An 18,458-nucleotide genomic window follows, 5' to 3' on the forward strand; every position below is an offset into this window, starting at 1 on the left:
CTCTGAGGATGGCCAGGCAATTTGAAGCAGTTGTTAAGAAAGCTTATAGGATCCTTAGGTTTATAAATAGAGACATAGAGTACAAAAGCAAGTGATGCTGCACCTCTACAAATTATTGGTCACACCACATTTGGAATATTGTGTTCAGTTCTGGGCATCATATTTTAGGAAGGATGTTAAAGCCCTCGAGTGAGTTCAGTGGAGATTTACAAGAATCATACCAGGAATGAGGAATTTTAGATACAAGGAAAAATTGGAGAAATTGGGCTTGTTCTCCTTGGAGCAGAGAAGATAAATTGGTCGCCTTATTGAGGTGTTCAAAATTATGAAAAATTTTGTTAAGGGTAAAGAAGGATATTCTGTTTCCACTAGTTGGTATGTCAGTGACTAGGACTCACAATTTCAAGATGGTCAGCAAGAGAGCTAGGAGTGAGACGAGGAGAAACCTCTTTACTCAGAGTTGTTGGGATTTGGAATGCACTGCTTGTGCCAGTGGCGGAGATGGATTCAACTGGGGGTTTCAAAAGAGACCTAGATACATATTTGAAAGTGATTAATTTTTGAGGGCTACAGAGATAGGACTGGAGAATGGGACTAGCTGGGTAGCTCTTTTGGGAGCCGGTGTGGATACGATAGACCGAATGGCATCCTGCTGTGATGTAAATAACAAAGAATCCACACAGACAGTCACCCAAGGCTGGAATTGAGCCACTGTGCCACCCCAGTGTTCCCAGAGAGCAGACAGTCCCCCATTGCATTATACATGGTTATGCCTCAACCATTCGGATCTGACTTGACAAGCAATCTGCACCCTTTCCTCCAGTAACATAAATTGTGAAAGTCTGAGATTTGGCATTCTTTGTTTGCCCTGATTAGCACAGGATAAACTGCTGTGCAACAAGTCACACTGTTCAGAAATATTTGGGTCGTACAAGGTGAATTGATCTGATTGTACTTGGAAGGAATCATAGAATTAACAGTGCAGAAGGAGGCCATTTGGCCCATCGAGTCTTCACAAGTCTTTGGAAAGAGCACCCGACTTAGACCAATGCTTCCACCCTATCCCCAGAACTCAGTACCTCGCCTAACCTTTTGGACACTTAAGGGGCAATTTAGCATGGCCAGTCCACCTAATCTGCACATCTTTGGAAACCCACGCAGACACGGCGAGAACGTGCAGACTCCGCAGAGACGAGGCCTAATTGAACCCTTGTCGTCGGAGCTGTGAGGCAGCAGTGCTAACTACTGTACCACCATGCCGCCCCAAACAAAAACAGTTAAACAGATGAATGTAGAAATTTCAGATATGTGTATTTAATACAGTAAGGATTAAAAGCCTGAGTTAGCGTGTGACTGCTGCAGTCATGTTTTAAAAGTATCCTGATTTGAAAGACAATCCTGATTTGGAGCCAATTGAAGCATTGTAAAAGCTTGGGCTAATTGATTTTTGTTTGTATTACGAGTGTTCACTGGGGAGTAGATAGGTGGAGACATTGTGTTATGCTTGGTAAAATGATGTAGCTAATGGAAGGAGCCAGGATAACAGGCATTTTCCAGGGAAACGGGCAGTTTAGTTGGAGCTTGAAGTCAAGCTTTGAAGACAGTTCTGAAGACTCCAGCAAGAGATTCTGCATTGTTCTGACCAGGTTCAGGGCTATCTCTGAAAACAGTATCAAAGAACATCTCTTAAGCAAGTATGCCTGGGTCTGCTAACTGTATTTAATAGCAACTGTGACCTGAGATGGGTTTATTTGAACTAGCATACGGGTTATTGGTTTCATTGTATTGTTAAGCATTATTTAATGGGCAATTCTAGGTTATTTTCTTAATGATACTAAAACTAGTTATACTGCGTTCATAGTAATATAGCATGTCCCTATTTGTGCATGAAATCACTCCTGGAGCAAAATATCCTTTCTTCACAAATATCCTTTCCTCTTACAAAATTAAATTAAATAGTAGGGTTTCTGTCCAGTGTCCGAGCAACTGTTTGGGTCTGATCTAGGATCATGACAGTCTGGCTGCTTGCAAGATTAAGATTAAGCTTCAAGTCAGGTTTGTGAGGGGAGGTGGAGTGTAATACTTCACTCTCTTTTAAGACCAAAAGAGACACATTCATAGAATCAAGGAAACCTACAGCTCAGTCGGAGATTATTTAGCCTCTCATGCCTGTGCTGGTTATTAGACTAGTCATATAAATCTCACATACCTATTTTTTTTGTCTTTAATCTTGTAGCTTCCATAATCTCATGTACCTGTCAAATTCTCTTTCAAAATCATTTATCAAATTTGGTCATCACAGTGGCACAGTGGTTAGCAGTGCTGCCTCACAGCGCTGAGGACCCAGGTTCGATCCCGGCTCTGGGTCACTGTCTGTGTGGAGTTTGCACATTCTCCCCGTGTTTGCATGTGTCTCACCCCCACAACCCAAAGATGTACAGGGTAGGTGGATTGGTGATGCTAAATTACCCCTTAATTGGAAAACATTATTGGATACCCTAAATTTTTTTTTAAAAATATTAAAAAATTATTTATGGAATGAGTTTCAGGTCGAGCATTCCAAATACCGTCAAATCTGAAAACAAGGGCAGTACGGTGGCACAGTGGTTAGCATTGCTGCCTACGGCGCTGAGGACCTGGGTTCAAATCCAGCCTTGGGTCACTATCCGTGTGGAGTTTGCACATTCTCCCCGTGTCTGCGTGGGTTTCGCCCCCACAACCCAAAAGATGTGCAGCATAGGTGGATTGGCCACGCTAAATTGCCCCTTAATTGGAAAAAATAATTGAGTACTCTAAATTTATTATAAAAAATAAAAATCTGAACACAAAAATATCTCCATTCTCTTCTAGATCTTTTGCCTATGACTTTGAAACTATGACCTCTTACTATTGATTCACTCAACAGAGGAAATTGTTTTGTTCAATCTATTCTAATTAGCTTAAAATCCTCTATTAGGTAAGGTCTTAATCTTCACTATTCTGAGGAGAACATTTCCAACCTCTGTTCATAACCCAGTTGCATCTTGGTGAGCCACTTTATGGATTTATCCATTGTTCTCAGTACATTTCCTGATTATTTGACAGATGTGCCATGTCATGTGAACAAGAGCTTCAGAGTGGCCATTGATGTGAAATACAACAATTATAATTTGTATAAAAATATATATTTATTGAGGATTGAACAAGTAAATAAAAAATACTCCGGATAAACAAACAGGATAAATGTACAGTCACATACAAATTTTACGATTCTCCTTCAAGTGCCAGAGCAACAATGATGTTATTTCTGTGCCTGTCCTTGACAGAAATTTGATTCGATAATTAATAACTTGCATTTCTATGGCACTAGTAATGTCTGCAGTAAAATTCTCCAAGTTAATTTCAAAGGAACCATTATCAAATAAAATTTGACACCGGCATGTAAGGAGATATTATTTCAGGTGGTTGAAAGCTTAATCGAAAAGGGTAGTTTTAAGGAGAGGAGAGAGGGGCAAAGAGGTTTAGTGAAGGGAAATCCATCCTAGCCATTTCAAGACACTACTTCCAATATTGTCAATAAAAATCAGGGATGCACAAGGAAATTATGAGATGAAATAAATACAATATTCTGGTTGCGGATAAGTACACTGTGTATTACCACTTGTGTGTCTGCTTGTCATAATCCCTCGATAAAACCTGACATAAAAACAGGAAGTACAAATCCACCAAAAAGTGGGTAAATAGAATCTTTAATAAATGGTTTGATGCAGCTATCTTTATCTTCTCGTCTTAAGGGATAATATTGAGACGGCACATATCTCAAACTTTTAACGAAGAAGTTGGGAACTGAAATGTAATCTTTGATGTCCTAGTTCCAAATAAAACCATTATTCTCTCTCATCCTGGCCTTTCCCTAGTGTCACCCTCATTTCTACTCTTCCAAGGCCAAAGGATGCGGCCATCCACCACCAGAACTGACCGGACCACTTAAAGCACCATTGGTCCTACTGTCATCTGTTAAAACTGCTCACTACAGAATCCTCCTAAAATGCAAAGACATCCCCCATTTTCTTTTCTCTGGCACACTCATTTTAGACCCCTCTAATGGTCCCCTCCAATCTCACCTCCAAAACAAGTGCAAGGAGATCATTGAATTCTTTGTCACTGAGGTCAGAGCCATCTGATTAGTTACTGTGTGCCACTCTTCCTCGAGCTCAGATTACCAAACTTCCTTAAATGCTCCTGCTGCCATAGCTCTGATGTATCTTTCTCTAGTTTTTCTCCTATCTCCTTATCTCCAAACTCATTCTGGCCATAGCACCAAACTCCTGTTCACTTGTTCTTATCCGCACAAGGGTGTCCACTAGCAGTGGCTATAAATAAAGGACACAAACCACAGCTCCCGACCTGCCCATTCTTGCACATGTATATATGTGACAAAGTGACTATGAAGCATGCTCAGGGCCTCCAATAGAATTAAATGAACACTGTTACTACTGCAATTACATCTATGAAGGCTGCTCACTACCACCTTCTCAAGGGCAATTAGGGTTGGGCAACACATGCTGGCCTAATCAGCAAAGCCCACATCCCAAAAAAATGAATTAAAAAATGATAGCTAACAAAAACTGTAGATTCCAGCAGCATTTCCCATCGTATACTGCAAGAATCTAGGGGAGGGAATATTCACCTGAGGCATTAAGAAATACCTGCTAGGCAACAGTCAAATCTGCAAATAGTGTATTCTTTATAGTGGAGAACATTATGATGCTGCACATATTTATTATTTTGCAAACTAGGATTGTTTGGTAATATCTACCTCCACATTGGGCTTGCTGTTGGATCTAATTTTGGGATGGTTTTAAATGACATAGAAAGAATATTGTTAAAAAGAGAAGGCCACTTATTTTATTCGCAGCAATAGTCACATCTTAATGGCTACCAAAGATTTAAAAGAATATTAACAAAATCATAGAATTCTATGCACCGACCCTCTGAAAGTGTACTCTACCAAGGCCCACTTCCCACCCTTTCCCCGAAACCTTACCTAACCTACACATCCTTGGATACAAAGGGAAAAATTAGTATGGCCAGTGCACCTAACCTGCACATCTTTGGTCTGTGAGAGGAAACAGGAGCACCCAAAGAAACCCATGCAGACATGTGGAGAAAGTGCTAACACTGCATAGACAGTTACTCATGGCCAGAATTGATCCCAGATTTCTGGTGCTGCGAGGCAGCAGTGCTAACCATTGTGCCACCTTGCCACCCGTTATTTCAAGATCTAAGGAATCATGAGAATTCAAACCACTACACAACCTGCAATCTATTTTCATCTTAGATGTACTGGAATTGGCCCCAATGTTTAAAATATGGATATGTATAAAATCTAGACATCTGGCCACTCTAATTTCCATTAAACTGATCACCATCCAACATGGCCCCCATATTAACCAATATTTTCAATTCTCTTTAGGTGTTGTCCCTCTCTCCTTTTAAATCTGCCGTTAGCACGTCTGTCCCTTAAAAATATCTCTTCACTCCTCGGAAACTGCCATCCAATCTCCATTTACTCTATTCAGTCCTTTAAATTGTTGTCACCTTCCAAATCCATTCCCACCTTTTCATGAATTCTAGTTTAATTCATTCCAATCAAATTTCCACCCCTGCAAAAGTATGAAAACAACTCTTATTAAAATTTCAAATTGCATCTATATGACTATATCAAAGCTAAATCTTTCTGCCCCGTACCATTATCTCTGGTGTTCTCCAGGGATCTGTCCTTGACCACCACCTATTTCTCATCTACATATTACCCCTTGATGACATCATTGCTCAGTTTTCGCATGTACATCGACACCTAGCACTATGCACTACCACCTCGCTCAACACCTCTATTGTTGCTAAATTATCAGAAATTTCCTCCAATCAAATTTTAGGAAGGTTGAAACTATTTTTTTAGACACAAGATCCACTCCCCACCCTAGCTACCAACTCCATCCCTCTCACTGGCAAGAATCAGGCATTAAGCCAGTCTGACAACAACTTTGGTGTCACATTTGATCCCAAGATGAGCAACTGACATCATTTGTGCCATTAATGCCTTCTGAGCTGAACTAATTCAGGCCTTTTTAAACTTCAGTCCTGAATATTCCAACACAATCCTGGCTGGTGTCCCACACTCCACCCTCTGTAAACTTGAGGTCAGCAAAAACTCTACTGCCTGTGACTTATATTGCAACAAATGCCTTTCCCCTATCAGCCCTTTCCTCACTGACCTATACTGGCTGCTGGTCAAGCATCATCTTGGAACATGTGGAATATTTGATTAAGATAAAAGTAACATATAAATATAAATTTGTTCTTTATGTTCTGCTAAAAGTAAACATTTTCTGCGGAACTTGCCGGCTGAATTTTCTGACAGGTCCCTGCAGTTGGTTCCCTGGTGGCGTGACCAGCAAACAACACAAAATGTTGTAGGCATCAGTGGAACCAGAAAGATACCAACACCAGCCAATGGCAAGCAACCTCCACCTCTGGAAAACATGCTACGGTGGGGCGGGTTGAAAATCCAGCTCTTGTGGCTCAGTAATCAAGCTCAATTGATTTTGGTGGAAATGTTTTGGCACTTCCTGCGGGCATATCTTCTATTCCTGCCAATGTCAACCCCCTGTGAACCATTCCCTGGCAGCGGAGGAGACATCAGCGGAAGGAGAAGACCTCGTCGCTGGCCAAAAATGGCCCGTCTCTGCTGCCGTAAAATATGACGTGGGGTGGGGACTATAAAATTGCACCCTTCATTTGATTTGGACTGTCTGCTTAAGTATTGGTCACAGCCAGCATTAAAATTGTTCTTCAAATTTGTTGAAACATTTGTAAGCAACTTTTAATATTTTTATTGAACTACAATGGGGTGCACAATGACTTGATCTGCTAATACTCTGCAGGCTAACAAGAATCAAAAGACTTGCATTTATGTAGCACATTTCATGATCAGCATTTATCTCAAAGCTAAGGAAGGAGAAGGAAATAATTTTGCCAAATCATTACAAGAATTCCAGTGCAACAGCAGATGAAGCTAGAGATGGTAGAGACGCAGGCTGAAAGGTCCAAGCATGTACTAGAAAGATCAGCCCATGTGCCAAAGCGCTTTACTGTCATTTTGATGTGAAGTCACTGCTGTAATGCAGGGAAAGGATAGCCAATTTGTGCAGAGAAAACACCAACAAATAACAATATAATAATGACCAGATAATGTTTATTATGTTGATTTGAGGATAAATATTGGTCAGGTTACATCAACTGCTCTTCAAGATAGTGCTTGGATCTTTTATTTCCAGCTAAATGAACGGGCAGGAACTTAATTTAATGCCCCATCCAAAAGACAGTGCATTATTACCTCAGTACATTCAAAAGACAGTACACTCCTACCTCAGTATACTCAAACGACAGTACACCCCTACCTTTGTGCATTCAAAAGACAGTACACTACCTCAGTACACTCAAAAGACAGCACACTCCTACCTCAGTACATTCAAAAAACAGTACACTACTACCTCAGTACGCTCAAAACAGTACACTCCTACCTCAGTACATTCAAAAGACAGTACACTCCTACCTCAGTACAATCAAAAAACAGTATACCACTACCTCAGTACTGCATTAGAGTGTCAGCTTAGGTTGTTGTACACAAATCATGCAGTGTGACTTGCATCATCAGCCTTCTGATTTTTGATGCAAGAGTGTTGCCAACTGTACCACAGCCAACATTTAAGAGAAAGTTGTAACAGTACCTATACAAATCAAGGAAGGGTGTGGGGTGGTAGTCTGGAGAATCTGGGTGGGTGAGTCAACAAATCAGTGGAAGAGACAAGTGCGCCAGCTAACCTGAGAAGACAGAAGATTCAGTGTGAAGAAGGTCATCAGGGCAGAAACAGTTGGGTTTTATGATAAGGCTCTATCGCACATGGTCACAGGTGGGTGTAGAAATTGATTCTTGTGCTGATGGGTTTTTTCTTGGGAGATGGAAAACCAAACAAAAGAATGTCTGCAGTGATTTATTTTTGTCCTGGATCTCCAGTAACATTCAGACATAAATCAATCAGCTGGTGATAGCAAATAGAAAATATGGCTGTCCCAAAGGAAAAAAGGCTGAGTCCTGAGAGGGCTTGATGAGGTGGGCCAGAAAAGGTTCAAAGGTTAGATATCAAGGAATGCACCCAAACCCATTATATGTGCTTTTTAAGGCAGTGGGTTTCTTTAATGTAAGTTCAAACAATGAGTGTATTTGCAATACAGCAGGGTGAAAAACACCATCAAAGAAATGTTAACCTGAGAAATATTCCTTCTTAGAAGGTGGAATAATTAATGATATTTAAATCAGGTTTGCACAGTTGGAAACTAGATTGAAATGTAACAGCTGTAGACTCCAAATTCAACAACTAAATGTCAACAGGAGCTGTCAGCTTTTTAGAGCGCTGCTTGTGGGCCAGGAGGAACAGGAATGGTATCACCAGCCTCTCAAGCAAACCTTTTGACCTCTCTGCTGCAAATCACAACTTTTATCTCTGTAGCAATCAATGACACATCTTGCCCACCCTCCGCTACTTGAATTTCCAATCATAAGCTTCCTAAACCCTGACAATCCTGGTTACAATCTTAGTTTTCCCATATGACAGCCTACCAGGTTATCAATCTGGCAGAGAAATCAAAGCTCAATTTGATAAGGGGATACTACTGTTGAATTTGGTGGTACTGCCATGTCTCTGGGATTTTAAGTTTCACCATCACCACTGAGCTACCTGCACTCTCCCCACCTCCTCAAAATGTTGGGGTTGTACTGTTTTAAACCTAAAGTCATTGGTACTCTGAACAAATATTGACAAAACACAGTACTGCAAAAAGCACAACAGTAAATTCTTCAGATTAATTACATCATATAGAAACCATCCCAGTCTCAGAGATGATACCATTCTACTAAAGTTTGTGAATGGGATCTGTATCCCTTATTTATTTTTAAAAATGTTCAAGGGTTCTATTTATTTGAAGTGGCCACAAGTTCAGAAGCCCACAAAGGAATTTATCATCACCGTTAATGGACAGTTGCCACATTGCCCCCTATGAGTAACCTTTCCAAGACAGATACTGGATCAAGTACTCTCCAGCAGAGGTATCATATTTGTAATTTTTCACATTTTTTGGGCAGAATTGCCCTCATGATTTCTTGTAGTAGTTGCCATTTTGTGTTTTCGAGTCTAGTTTAGTGCACTTATTGTGAATACACTCATTCTTTGAACTGACTTTAAAGCTTGTTTGAGTTGAAACATTCTCGTACATTGTCATTGGCAGGTGTAAAAGTGGATGTTTGTGCTCTGGGGATTTTCAATGGTGACTTTGCTTGGAAGATGACAAAATAACCAAGAGAATATCTGCAGTGATTGTTTTTGCCCTGGATCTCTTGTGATGGTCTATATAACATAGAATCATAAAATGTAAGTGCAGAAGGAGGCCATTCGGCTCATTGAGTGTGCACCGGTCCTTGGAAAGAGCGCCCTACTTATGCCCACGCCTTCATCCTATCCCAGTAACCTGACCTAACCTTTTGGGTACTAAGGGGTAATTTAGCATGCCAATCCACCTAACCTACACATCTTTGGACTGTGAGAGGAAACCATGCAGACACGGAGAGAAAGTGCAAACTCCACACAGACATCCAAAGCCGGAATTGAACCCGGGACCCTGGAGCTATGAGGCAGCAGTGCTAACCACTGTGTCACCATGCCACCAGCTTTTGTTTGAGCTGTTTCAGAACCATTTGATACATATACGATCTATGCAAAACCATAAAATCCCCATGAAAGATTAATGCATTAACACATGGATAACAATCACACTGCAGGTGGGGGTCAGGACATGACCATTCCAAAGGACACAAATCTGAGCACTGATAGGGTTTGATCTTGGCATTCCCCATATGCACCAGAAGAGGTTTAAAAAATAGACATTCGGGAACGCATCCAAACTTGCCATGTGTGTACCTTTATGGTGGTGAGTTTCATGGGTTGAGTATGTCCCTTCTTGGAGAGGTGAAACACTTAATGATAATATTTAAATAAGGTTTACACAATGCAGCTGGGAGCCAGATTTATGTTTAACAGCTGTAGGTCAGATTTTCCTGGACTTCATAAACCTGGCAGCTAAATGGAGATGGGAACTGCCAGTTGCAGTAGGTCATTGCTGTTTAGAGCACTGCTTGTGGGCCAGGAGGAACAGGAGTGGTATTATCGGCTCCTCAAGCAAATCCTTGAGTCTCCCTACTGATGTTCACGCTTCCAAAAAGTTGGTGATCCTGGTTGTAATTTATGTTGTTAGTTTTTCCAGATGGCAAGCAGCTAGATTAATAATCTGGCAGAGAAATAGAAGAAAAAAATGATAAGGACGTCTGACTGTTAAATTTGGCAAGATCACCAAGTGCCTGGCATTCTGTGATTCCCACCACCACTGTGTTGCCCTGCTGTCTCCCAACCGCCCAGAAATGTTGAGGCTCTACTGTTTTAAACTGAAATAAATCATTGGTACTCACTTATTTTTACAATTAATATCAGAAAAAAAACTGCTCAGAAAACACAACTGTAAATTCTTGAGCTGAAATGGGATTTTAAAACGTGTTCCAGGCTTGTATTCAATTGGAGCATCAGAAATCCCCGAAGCATTGAGATATCCTTGTATCTCTCATGTTAATGGACTGTTAACAGCAAAGATTTCATTTGGCCCTGAATGATATTTCCATGGCTGATGTGTGGTACAATACAGCTCTAGGTAACATATTTGTCTTTCGTTTTACATTTGGGGGAGATTTGCTCTGGTGATTACTTGCAGTGAGCTAGTCAGTGTTACCTTGAAACTTTCTTCCAATTAACATTTCTCAGTCTGTTTCTTCTATTGTTTTATTACACTTAATGCAGATCCACTAATAGACTTATTTTTAGGTTTGCTTGTGTTGCCACATTCTAAATTAGAGGGTGTTATTTGGAATGATGTCAACTTCTCTGTCAAAAATATTTGTTTCATGTTTCTCACATAATTCTTTTCGTTCTACCGAAACAAAAATACAGAGATCTATTATTTTCTTGCACTATTCTTCCATTTTGTATTTTCACAATGATAGCATATTTAATAGTTGTTTATCTGTGTACAAAGTACATAGGACAAATTTTACATTGTTGCAGATTGTAATTTCTGGCTTCCATTCACAAGAATGTAGCAATATTTAGAGATTCCAAAGAAGCTTATGTACAAATTAATAATATAACTGTCACAACTTTACCTAACTGCTCGACATGATGCACATGAACAACGATCTCCTGTATTTTGACAGAATCTATCTCTAAGCCTATCATCTCATCCAATAACGCAAATCCTGTAGAGCACAATGATGTGACTCTGACATGTACTGCTTCAGGGCCAGTGGATTCATATTACTGGCTTAAAGGAGATAAAATTATCAATCCTGGTGGTAGAATTGTTCTAGGTGGAGATAATACAACCCTCACTATATCTGGAGTATTGAGGCCTGATGGAGGTTTTACGTGCTATGCATATAATGCAATTGACGGAAGAAGAAGTGATCCATATTATCTAAATGTTAGCTGTAAGTGTCACAACAAATTATTAATCTGTTTTATTTGATGTGTTTATTATTACCAAACCTAATGAGTTTAACATGCGAGAGGATTGGATAAGAAGTAATCAGATTACATTTTTGATTGAGATATCCAATATGTATGTTGCAAACCATCTTTACGTCTTCTAGTTTTGGGTTTGAAATATATGCAATTCTTATCAATTGTATCTTTAGTTGGTTTGGTAATACACAAAAAAGTTGACTGATAGGGCACTTGATTCATGGTGTCTGTTCAAAATTCTGATTTCCATTTCATGATGAGATAAATATTCAACTTAATATGACGATGATGTATTATTACCTGTTCCAAATGCCATGATCCAAGATCGTTTTGCCATGAATTTGCTTAAAATCTATCAGCCATCTTAACAGTGACAGAATTATGTTAGAATTGGCATAGGGTGTGAAAGAAAGCTTCAGATTTCTTCATCATCTCTCAGTAATTAATTATAACTTGAAGTGTTCTAATTCTACAGCATGGTCATGAATGGTGACCTTGTTGTCAGAACTCTAAAGCAAATTACGTTTATCCCTACCAATAGAATCTGAGCAGGTTCTTAAAAATGAAGCATACTCTGATGTTCCAATTATTTTAAATATCAATCAATGTAAAATCTAAAATGGCTCAGCATCGCTCATTGGCACGTTGTTATGGGCCAGGGTTTAGAGAACCCCAAAGTGTATCATGGAGTTCACCTGACCCACAACTTTTAAAGATTGTGGTATGGGGAGCACACGGCCCAGCATTCTACAGGTGTGGTACAGCAGAAATGGAAAAGTATATTTTAAAGCAAAACAATGTTTATTCTATAAACTCAAATTAACCTTTTTAAAACATACAGTGAACTTCTTAGCAACCATTAGTTCAAATACAACCCCAAAGAATACAACACTAAGTAATCCTTAAGCTTTCCTTTTAACATACATAAGACTTAAAAAAATGTTTTTAATCAGAAGCACATCACTAATGAGAGCAGTTATTAGTTTTAAATCACCAAAGGATTGATTTACAGTTTTTAGATTACAGAGAGAGAGAGACTAATACCCCTTCTGGCTGTAGCTGCAGCTATCCAGCTCTGAAAACGAAACTAAAACACACCCTGCAGCAAACAGCCTAAAACAAAAGGAGAAACAGCCCAGCTCCACCCACTCTCTGACATCACTGCAGTAATAAACACCCACTTCTTAAAAGTACTCTCACTACAGATATTTATATACACACCCATTTATAAACACCCATTTCTTAAAGGTACTCTCACATGACAACGTTTAAAATTCAACTGTTTAACAAGTATCAGGAAGGCGGTTGGAGGGAAGGATTCTGCACAATAACTCTGTCAAAATTGTGATTTTCAGAGGATTGATAATATTTTCATGGATATTTATTTTGTGACTAAGTTTGAAATTTGAATAATTTTGCAAACATGTTGCAGCGGGAACAGAGAATCCCGCTGCCAGCGACACTACGTCGCTGAGGAACATGCAGCTGGGGAAGCAGGGTATTCACCCGTGTTTCTAAAGGACAAATAAAAAATTAACAAAGTTAGAAACATATGAATTAACGTATCAATTCATTAGTCCACCTGACGGTTCACCCGCTAAGTTGTCTGATTTTATCAACAGTATTTCCCCAACGCTCTTTACTTATGTTCTCTGCTTTCTTCACCCTTCCCTGGTCAGACCATTCTAACGACTCATGTCCTCTGTGTGAAGGAGTTATATTAGACATGGGCCAGAATTCTCTGGTCGTCTGAATTCACTTTTCCCGCTGGCACCAGATCCCACCAGCGGGTTTCACAGCGGCGCATTGACAGATGGCAGGAAGATAGAATCCCGCCCCCAGCGAATGCCGCGTGGTCAAGAAACACACGGCTGGGGGACTCGAGATTCCCTCCCATATCCTTCCAATTTTCCACTTCTGAATTAAATCCACTGTCCTATTGTTATTCTTGGTGGTCACAGTACACAGTTCCTCAGGCTTTAAGTTGTCCATACTAGGATCTTGAATAACGCAATAAGATTACCTCTCAGTCTACCTTTTCTACTTTAGACAAACAATATTTGTGCTCCCTTCATATTGTATTTGGATCTGAAACAAGAGGTAGAACTTTACTGCATATTTCCCAGTGATATTCTTGCAACATAGAATTGCTCACAATGATTGAGATAGGGATGAACAAATGTCTTGCAGAGTTTTGTGCTTCATCCTATGATTTGTATTACTGATTATGCAATGTGCAGATTGTTTCATTAATCTGTCCACCAATTCCACCAAATTATTTTCTGATTGATGTCATAATTTTATATCTATAACTATTTCATTTTGCATTTTTCAGCACAACAACTAAAATTGCACCTGATCAGCATGCCCTCGATTCTTTGCAGCTTCCTCCAATTTTCTGTCGCTTGGAAAATCTTGGGCAGCATGGTGGCGCAGTGGTTAGCATTGCTGCCTCATGGTGCCGAGGTCCCAGGTTCGACCCTGGCTCTGGGTCACTGTCCATGAGGAGTTGCACATTTTCCCTGTGCATGGGTTTTGCCCCACAACCCAAAGATGTGGAGGGTAGATGGATTTGCCATGCTAAAATGCCCCTTAATTGGAAAAAATGAATTGGGTACTCTAAATTTATTTGAAAGAAAGAAAATCTTCACTATTTTATCTCAGTCTCGACATCCAAGTCAATGATATGCCATGTTAATAGCAAAGGACCTAGCACTGATTACTCATCATGCTCAGTGCATGATCATTAACTGTGTCTTCTAGTGCAACCAGTTGTCCAATCCCCTTCAAGAATTGCCCTTTTTATTCCATAGCTTTCGACCAAAAGGATGAACCTGCTACAATGCTCTATATCAGAAGGCTGAAGTCTCTAACATTGACTGAGTTTTCTTTCTCCATAAGCTTAAATATCTCCTGCAAAAGTTTTGACAAGCTTCTAAACATTCTCATAAAGTCACACCAACTTTCCCTGTAGTCTTCAAATTTCTCTGGTTGTTTCACAATGATTGTTTGGCTCTCTGATTGTTTCTTTAGCACAAACACCAACATTTGATTCATAGTCTCATTGGCTAGTAGTTTGATGGCCAGCAGTGGGCCAAAACCCATTTTTCAGGGAAGCTTGCTCCCATTGTGGGACACCCATGCCGTCGGGAAATCCGCGGGCGTGAGTGAGCTGCTGGAGAAACGGAGAATCCTGCCAATGGAGAATCCAGCCCAGACATCCACTGATGTCTTCTAAAGGTGTTACTATGGCTCTCTGATTAATTTGACATATTAATAGCTCTTGTTACATTCCCTGAAATTTTATTCTCACAATCAATTTTGAAACAGCCTTCACCTATCCTTGCACTCCTTTGTCTGCCACTGAAGTTGGAGGTAATTATTTTAGCAAAAATCAGAAAGAACTCACATGTATACAAAGCACCTTTCATGACATCACGACATTCCAAAGTGTTTCAGAGATAATAAAATACTTTGAAATATTATCATTGTTTTAATATATGGAATCTTGGGAGAAAACTTGTGCAGCGCAAACTCCTGTAAGCAACAAGAGTTAACTGATGTACTGATCTATTTCACTGGTGCTGGTTGAGGAATAAATGTTAGTGAGTACATCATGCAATTTTTTTTGTCATTATTTCTTGTATCTGTTGACTCTCGTTTCAATTATTTTTACTTTATGATACAAATCTGTGCATTGCATATTTAAAAAAATGATTTCTTTCTCATATTTTGTTTCCCTAAAAATCTGAATCAAATTCTCCCAAATCCCACATCCACAATATTAAGAACCATCATGATACTTTCCATATTTAGATGTGCCTGACACTGCATTTTTTTTACTCCAAGGTCAGTGTTTCCAAGATGTTTTCAAACTTTAACTTCTCAATCATTTCAGGTTTTTATACAAAGTCATAATCCGTTTAGTCTCCCCCTTATGTGATCCTTAAGCAACTGTGTCAGGAAACAAACGATGACCATGTCAAGGTGTAAACCGTTCAACGCTTCTGTTGATGAACATTTTAGCAGTAAAACTAAGAATGCATCTCTGAAAAATAGAAGTTTGAAAAGGACTTCATTTTGCCACAAAGCTTTTTTTCACACGTATATTTTAGCTTGTGGGTTTGTTTTTGTACCTCTTAGTTTTATGTGTAGTTGACAAAATTAGTAGTGGATTGACTTGATTGGGCTTTAGTAGATTTAGTTCCGTGATGAAGGGGCTGCATGCTAGTTTTACAATCTGAATTTTCTGAACAACATGTTGCAACTAATTGTTGATTTTATTTTAGACGGACCAGAATCTCTAACTATATCCATCAATCCACAAAGTGATTTTTACATTTTGGGTGCAGATGTGATTTTTTCCTGCTCTGCTGTTTCAAAGCCCATTCCTGAATTTCAGTGGTATCTTAATGGTAATTCTCTTCAGCAAAATGGACAGCAGCTAATCATTTCTGATATTTCCTTGAATAACAATGGTAATTACACTTGTGAGGCTTTTAATAATGCAACAAAAGGATACAGCATGGCAACAACAGACATCCTTGTCGTTGGTATGTAATGATGATTATCTAGAGAAGTAGAATTGGTGATGTAACTAGAGAATGTTAAACTTGTTTGTTCTTGTCATGTGATGGTGCTGGTAGCATTAGTTGTCGTGGTAGTTGTAGTTGGAATTGCACATCACTGCGTTTTTCTAAACATTTGCTTAATTTTGTCCCTCATGTAATTATGTGTTCAGTTAATGCCAATTGTGAAAATATAAACAAAAGAGAAAAATAAGCATTGTTATTCTGTTTCTACCTGTACACTTTTTTTTTCAATAGAATTTGAAGAACAAAATTGAAATGGGATGTCATAATAACAACCCATCTGCAATGTCAGTTTTACAGCCAGGCAACAAGTTGAAATACTACCACTGTTTTGTTTTATATCTCAGTCATTAGGAAATGTGTACCGCCTGGGTAATAGAGGACGCTCAGAATTAGAGCTACTTAGTTTAGGGAAAAATTATTTATTGAAGTCAAATTATATCTGCCGCTCTTCAAGCTGCCATCTTCTTGGCTAGAATGAGTGTGTGGGCAGAGTGGAGTGCTTATATGTGATTGCAGCTTGTCAGCCTCTCGATTGTCAATCCTGACCCCAGCGAATCAGATGCCATTTTCCATTGGAACTATGGATCCTGAATTTCTCCGGGACCGCCGCTGCTCTCTGGGTTGTTTACCACTCACTGGGTGAAGACATTTCTTCCCATCTCTGTCCTAAATGGTCGCACCCATATCCTCCGACTGTGATCCCTGGTGCTGGGCATCCCCACCATCGGGAACACCCTTCTCACATCCCCCGTGTCTAGCCCTGTTAGAATTTTAAAAGTTTCTATGACATCCCCCTGCTCATTATTCTGAACTCCAATGAATAGAATCCTAACTGACTCACCATTCACAGGAATGGATGCAGATGCGATGTTCATCAAAAAGCTCAGTTCCAGGCCCCGACAGGTCAATCTGCTTTAACAGCAATGACTTGACTCAATAGCGTTGCATTAATCATCATCAGCAATAGGAAATATGAGATTCATATAACAAGATTGACACAGTAATCATGGGTGATTTTAATCGACATATAGATAGAGTAAATCAAATTAGCAACAATACTATGGCAGATGAATTCCTGGTGTATGTACAAAATGTTTTTTTTAGGCACCAACTAGGGAACATGCTATCTTCGTTTGATATTATGCAGTGAGAAAGAGTTAATTAATTGTTGTGTGGGGTCCTTTCGTGAACAGTGACCATAACATGATAGAATTTTTCATTAGGATGGAATGTGTAGAAGTCCGATCCAAAACTAGGGTCCTAAATCTAAACAAAGAAAACCACAAAGGTATGAGGTGTGAGTTTGCCTCATATAGATTGGGGAACTTAATTAAAAGGCTTAACGGTGGGTAGGAAATGGCCAATATTTAAGGATTTAATGTATGCATTGCAACAGTTGGCACAAAAGAAATCTAGCCCAATCATGGCTATCAAAAGAAATTAAGGGGAGTATTAGATCCAAAGAGGAGTCATATGACATTGCTGGAAAAAGTAGCAAGCCTGAGGATTGGGAGAAATTCAGAATTCAGCAAAGGAGAGCCAAGAGATTGTTTTAGAGGAGAACAAAAGAGTGCATAAGTGTAAACTTGCAAGTAGCATAAAAGCAAACTGTGAAAGCTTTTAGAAATAAATAAAAAGAAAAAGATTAGTGAAGATGAATGTAGGTCCCGTACAGTCTGAAAAAGGAGAATTTATAATACACAACAAGGGAATGACAGAGCAATTAAACAACTTCTTTTATTCTGTCTTCAGGGAGGAAGCCACAAATAACTCCCCAGAAATGCTATGGAACCAAGGGTTGAGGGAGAAGGAGCAATTGAAGGAAATTAGTATTACTAAAGGAATAGTGCTGGAGAAATTAATGGGACTGAAAGTCAATAAATCCCCAGGGCCTGTTAATCTACATCACAGTATTGTAGGAAGTGGCCATGGAAATAATGGTTGCATTGGTTGTTTTTTTAAAATAAATGTAAGAGTACCCAATTATTTTTTTCCAATTAAGGGGCATTTTAACATGGCCAATCCACCTAACCGTTGGGTTGTGTGGGTGAACCCACGCAGACACCTGGAGAATGTGCAAACGCCACACAGACAGTGACCCAGGGCCGGGATTGAACCCGGGTCCTCAGCGCCATAGGCAGCAGTGCTAACTACTGCACCACTGTGCTGCACTGGTTGCATTGGTTGTTATCTCCCAAAA

At 39.5% G+C, this 18,458-nt stretch overlaps 1 protein-coding gene across 3 annotated transcripts in view; it reads left to right on the forward strand.

The window, feature by feature from the left end:
* The window catches only part of LOC140386590 (cell adhesion molecule CEACAM5-like), a 119,006-nt gene that overhangs the window by 11,898 nt on the left and 88,650 nt on the right, over nucleotides 1–18,458 (forward strand). Inside the window, exon 1 of one of the 3 annotated variants that reach the window (XM_072469047.1) lies at nucleotides 15,959–16,216. The exons of the other annotated variants lie outside the window; for them this stretch is intronic. Within the exon in view, the coding sequence (XP_072325148.1) occupies nucleotides 16,189–16,216 (28 nt within the window). The 5' untranslated portion in view covers nucleotides 15,959–16,188. Of the gene's footprint in view, nucleotides 1–15,958; nucleotides 16,217–18,458 lie in introns of those variants that run through there. 3 annotated transcript variants of the gene reach the window in all.

Source organism: Scyliorhinus torazame, chromosome 12 (assembly GCF_047496885.1).
Source record: "Scyliorhinus torazame isolate Kashiwa2021f chromosome 12, sScyTor2.1, whole genome shotgun sequence".
Classification (NCBI taxonomy): Eukaryota; Metazoa; Chordata; class Chondrichthyes; order Carcharhiniformes; family Scyliorhinidae; genus Scyliorhinus; species Scyliorhinus torazame.